Consider the following 6,000-nt stretch of genomic DNA (forward strand, 5'->3'; position numbering starts at 1 on the left):
AATCCGCAAGAATATTTTTGTAAGAGTTTTGACAAGCTATTATGAGATTGGAACTAGCTAGAGTTTTGTCTTGCTATTAATGTTGTTGCATGCTACTCAATTATTAAATGTCTAATTACTTATAATCAAAATGGCTGATTCAATAACAAAAGCCCTCACTTTGCATCCACTAAAAACAACCAAGAGCCTTCTTACACAGATTGGTTGGGCTGAACTTGCAATCAATCCATTCCAAGAGACCACATCCCAAATAAGGACCTCGTCAAACACATCATCCTAGGCACATGCCCAACAAATCATTGCTAAGCATGAATTTTTTAAAAGTTAATAATCTCACAATGAATTTGTTTGGCTATGTCAATGTCTCACATAATGCCACACACACCTTCAAAATGCAAGCATCGATCATTGCATATGGAGAGAATTCCTCCCTCTACATCCTGTGAAAAATAGCCCAAGAGCTTTTTGGCAAAGAGATGACATTTTGGACAAGAAGCTCATAAAAAACTTTTGTGTTTTCAATAGCACATTGCAACGAGGGTGCATGTAGACCAAAGCATTGTCAAACATGGTGCCCTTTTTCAACATCCTCTGACCAACAACTTTATCACTAATATCTTGTTTGCACATGCAAACATCTCGCATACCGCCTTATACCTTCAAAATGCAAGCGTAGGTGGCTGCATTGTGGGGAAATCTTTCATTCCTCATCCACTAAAAACAACGTAGTTTTCCTGCCCTTGAATGATATGACCTTCCCAAGCATGCATTGCCATCTATGCATTCAAAGAGACCACTTTTTTGACAAGAAGCTCATCATGAATTGTTGTGGTTTTGAAAGTACACCACATTCCAAAACATGTTGACCATGCTCTGTTAGACATATTTCACAAGCAATGTATCCTGAAAGAAGCATTTCGGATAGGAATCTTGTCATAGCTCATGCTTTCCAAAGTACATGAGACTTTGTCTACCAAACCATCGCCAAGCACAATGTTTTTTTTTCAACAAACCAAGGGTAACAAACTCATCACGACTTTGTTTTCCCATGTCAACATCTTGCATAATGCCGCATAGCTTAAGAAAAGCAACACAGGTGACCGCCAGCGGAGAGATGCCCTCGCTTCGTATTTGCTTAAAATACCTAGAGCTTCTTGGCTCTTTTTAAATCCCATGACAACAAATTTAGAGTGTCTTTGCACTCAATTAAAAAGGAAGGCATTGCTTAAAATGCCTAGAGCTTCTTAGCTCTTTTTAAATCCCATGACAATCAATTTAGAGTGTCCTTGCACTCAATTAAAAAGGAAGGCGTCTCAATGTGTCTATTGTAGCTTTTTTTGATAGGCACGGATCATATTATTTTTTTGCCAATGTTTCTTTTTGATACACCCTTTGTTGATGTGTATTCAAGCCAATGCATTCCAGAAGACCACATCCCAAACATGAAGCTCGTCCTTGTATAAGTTACAATTTGATGCAGGATGAATTGGTATTCTAGCTGCCCCATCATCTTGCTTAGGTTGAACTCTTTGAATTTTTTTAACTCTTTCTCGAATAGCCTTTGTTCCATATCATCCATCTCCTTTTGAGTGAATATGGTGGAAGGGCCTTCAACCTTGGAATTGCTTTGCTTTAGTCATGCAAGCTATGAGGGTCTGCCCACCATGATGCCCTTTAGCAAACCTGCACCGCTTTGAGTAGCAGCTCTTGGGACTGCCTCATCCTCTACAACACCTGTACCAAGCCTCTAAATGCATGCTGCATAACAAAAGTTGGAGTAGAGCAACTATGCATTAATGTCCCGGACTACTAGGACGACGAGCTTCACTTCTAAGCATGCACCCATAGCAAGCTGCCAAGTGGATGCATGAGGACTTGAGACTTTCAATTAAGCCACTACGTTAACAAAGTAAGCAGGCAAGAGTAGGCGAGAATGTTCAAAATCAGTGGACACTCTCCACATTTCAAGGGTACAAGAGGTATTCACATTTTGCACCTTTGCCCTAGGGGTAGATCAATATTAAAATTAATGGCGATCTATGGACTCCAATTTGGAAATGGGACATGAACATGGCCAGAGAGTAATGGCGATGGGCTCAGCTTGACGACACAGAGAGCGGGCGCCCGGCCTCTCTCCCGCTCAAACATTTCTCTGTTGCAGCTTTTCTCCTTGCCTCCAACCTCAGGTTCTCTCTCTCTCCCCCCCTCCCCCCCCCCCCCCCCCCAACCCCCACACAAAAACAAAACCCACCCACCACACACACATACACACACACACACACACAAAACCAAAAAGGCAGGCGCTTGCTTGCTGCGCTCTCTCTCTCTCTCTCTCTCTCTCTCACACACACACACACACACACACACACAGACACACACACACACATACACTCAACCACAGGCACACTGAGCTATGGAAATAAAGGTGCAATGCTTTGGTTTGTTCAAGGCTGTGAATGATGGAGCGCTTGCTGTTTCTGGATCACGCCCACTGATCTGCAAATCTGAGCAAGGGGGGGCATAGAATGGAGTGCAACAGGAGTGAAGCAATGCGGGCCATGGAGATGGCGGAGCAGAAATTTGCTTCCCAGGACTATACGGGGGCAAGGAAGCTGGCTCTTAAAGCCCAGCAGCTGTTTCCCGCCTTGGAGAATATCGGTCAGATGCTTGCTGTAATCGACGTGCATGTTGCAGCCCAAGCAAGAATTGGCATTAATGAGAAGGATTGGTACGGAATCTTGCAAATAGAGCCGACTGCTGATGATGCTGTGGTGAAGAAGCAGTACAGGAAGCTTGCCTTATTCCTGCATCCTGACAAGAACAAGTCGATTGGGGCAGAATCAGCCTTCAAGCTTATAGGAGAGGCATTGCAAGTCCTGTCTGACAAGGTAAAACGCTTGGTCTATGATGCCAAAAGGGGTATGCATGCAAGGGTAAATCACACTTTTACAGGAAGTTCAGAGAGTGTCAACAACTGCTGGCAAAATCAGGTTTTTCAGCAGCAGCAACATCCTTATTCAGATACATTCAACAAAACAAGTCAGCGGCACTTTCCTCAGCCACCACAAATGCCGCCAGAGTTTCATCTCTTCACATTTTGGACTGCTTGTACATCGTGTCAGATGAGATATCAGTACTACCGAAAGTATGAGAATCAGAACTTGCTCTGCCCACAATGCCGAAGGCCATTCATTGCCAAAGACCTTTCCAATATGCAGCGTGCCAATTTCACTCAAACATGGACTCCTCGGGCAGGGGAATCCGTTTTGAGTGGATCACAGGCACGGCAGTCGAATTCCCACACGCTGACAGGATGCAAAACCAGCTCTCACACTTTTACCAGTTTTAATTCATCTAGCTGCAATTATTTCAATGGATTTGCCAGTGGCGGCAGATCCGATACATTTCAAATGTTCTCTGGGGCCACATCTCACATCAATGGTAAGGGAAATGCATCAAGTGACAAGAACGAGTCACAGTTCGTGCGAGGAATGCACTACAGTGGGGATGCTGAGAAAGAGTTGCTGAGAAAGATTAAGGAGCTTCGAAAATCAGCAGCAAAGGAACGGGCAAAGCAGAAGAACCAGTCCAACAAGTCTTCAGTAAATCTAAAAGGACACTCTGTTTCAAAAGAGGGACAAGGATACTCTGACTATTTCTCAGCCAGAAAGGATATTAGTAGTAGTGGTTCAGAATTAGATGACGAGTTTTGGGAAAGAGTTTCTGTGAAAGATCCAACAAAGGCAAATGCAGGGCATTTAAAAAGAAAATTTTCTTACAATTTAAATGGAAGTGTAGATAATTTGCAAGAGGGGCTCTCTGGGAAGAAGGCAAAGTTTGATACAGAAATTGGGATTTCCAAAGAAGATCTGGAAGCTATTGACATGGCCAAAAAGCTTGCTGATTTTGCAAAAAATGCTATCAGGGTGAAGCTCAACTTGCCGAGGACAAATGCAGTTGCTACCGGTTCAGCTGCTGGTCAGGCCTCCGGCAAAAGGAAGAACATTCCTGGGCTCAAGGAAAAGCATGAGGATCTCTTACACAGTAAAACAAAGAATCTGGACAAGAAAGATGAAGTTCTGGCTAGTTGCTCTGTTCCAGATGCAGATTTCCATAACTTTGATGAAGGCCGAGAGGAGAAAGACGTAGAAGTTGGACAGGTATGGGCTTTGTATGATGATAAAGATGGCATGCCCAAATACTACATGAAGGTCAAAGAGGTGCGCTCACGCACTCCTTTTAAAGTTGTGATTGGATGGTTTGAGCTACGAAAACCATCTGATGAGCTGTGTGAGCTGCTGGATTTGGGTTTTTCAATTGCATGTGGGGAGTTCAGAATGTCCTCTAGTCAGATAATGGACAGTGTCAATTCTTTTTCGCATCTTGTAAATTGGGATAAAAGTGGTAAAGGTCTTGCTAAGATATACCCAAAGAGAGGTCAAATCTGGTGCATTTATAAGTATTGGAAAGAAGGACAGCAGGTGTTGAGGGTTGGGGATGGGCTTGTAGGTTACAGCATGGTAGAAGTACTCAGTGACTGCTGTGAAGTGTCTGGTGCTTCTGTGATGTTGCTATGTAAAGTTGAGGGTTTTAAAGCCATCTTTCAAATTTCTACCGAAGGAGTTTTTCAAGTACCGTTCTTGGAAGTGCTAAGGTTCTCTCATCGGGTCCCAGCTCGTAAGCTTGAAGGTACTGAAGCTCCAGGTATTTCGAGAGATTGCTGGGAGCTTGACCCTGCTGCAATCCCCTCATGCTTGGTCCATTCAGATCAACAAGGTGGAACAGAGGTATCAAGATGAGGCGGTTGTAATATTTGCAACAAAGGCTTAAGCTGAGTTTCTACTGACAACTCTTGATTGTGTCCTCCGACCTTATGATTAGATTGAGGAACTAGTTACACTCTTAAGATGCTGCAAACGGGCGACCATTTAACTGGTTGAGAATATAGAGTTGTGAGAGGATGTCAATGATACCTCTTGACATTGTGTTGCGAATCTAACTTAGTGATTCAGTAGCTGAGCACATTATTCTGCATAAGGTGATGACTTTGTGATTTTGGTCATTTGTTGCTTTCATTGTTGCAACCTGTAAATTATCAGGCATTATGGTCTGTATATGGCTTTTGCAAAGTAAAAAATTGGGGGTACCACTTCACTCCCATGAAATATGTATCCGCAGGTTTTGGCTTGCGAGTTACTGCATGATGTAAATTGTTTTTGCACATTTGTGATACATAGTGCAGGGGAATGCCAGAACCATGTTTTATCAGTTATGCTGCAGCAAACATTTAAGTACAAAGCAAGGGATTCACATTGAGCAGGCCAAAAATGATCATAAGGGTCATTGTAATTGTGGGAGAACCTGGGGTCCGAGCTTTGATTGATCACGTATTAGAATTGTATCTTATGTGATCTGGAGAATACTCTTCTAAAGCAAGAATGGTTACCTTGCTCTGAGTAGAGTTTGCCTTTTACAATCGAGTAAGTGTGGTGTTGACTTTCAGGACTTCTGAAGACCTTCAATAGCTCGCACATCTGGAGCATGGTGCGTATTTCCTACCACATCTTCCGATGTGTTGTCTATTATGACTGGTGGCTACAATTTGTCGTCAGCAACTTAGCTGAGCTATGTGGCAATCTGGTGTATCTGTGTTGCTAAAGTCAAAGAGATTTGTGAGAAGTGGGTAGTTTTTTTGTTGTTTTTTCAGATATACTTAGTGCATAGGTGGACCTGTACTTAAGTCTTGGAAGTCAGTATTAGGAGCTTTTACTTTGGCACAAAATGGTAGGAAGCTTTGACTTTGCAGCTGACAGATTTTACAAACACTGCACTGGCAACAATCTGCAGGCAGACCATGGCACTGCTTTTCAATGAATGAGAGAGAGAAATGAAAATGAAATGTTATATTAACGTCTTCAAAAGGCCAAAGTGACCTATGAGACCAGAAAGTTACTACCCACCACGCCTGGCATAGATGAGAAAAGCAACACCCGTTGCACG

The 6,000-nt window shown here is 43.0% G+C and overlaps 1 protein-coding gene across 1 annotated transcript; it reads left to right on the forward strand.

Moving 5' to 3' along the window:
- The first annotated feature begins 2,008 nt into the window (after window positions 1-2,008).
- LOC147420710 (uncharacterized) lies at window positions 2,009-5,679 on the forward strand. The gene is made up of 2 exons (XM_086504414.1): window positions 2,009-2,186; window positions 2,450-5,679. Exon 2 carries the CDS (start codon window positions 2,526-2,528, stop codon window positions 4,797-4,799), a length of 2,274 nt encoding a protein of 757 aa, XP_086360540.1. The 5' UTR covers window positions 2,009-2,186; window positions 2,450-2,525; the 3' UTR covers window positions 4,800-5,679.
- The last annotated feature ends 321 nt before the right edge of the window (window positions 5,680-6,000 follow it).

This window comes from Adiantum capillus-veneris, chromosome 28 (assembly GCF_014529385.1).
Source record: "Adiantum capillus-veneris isolate H3 chromosome 28, ASM1452938v2, whole genome shotgun sequence".
NCBI lineage: Eukaryota > Viridiplantae > Streptophyta > Polypodiopsida > Polypodiales > Pteridaceae > Adiantum > Adiantum capillus-veneris.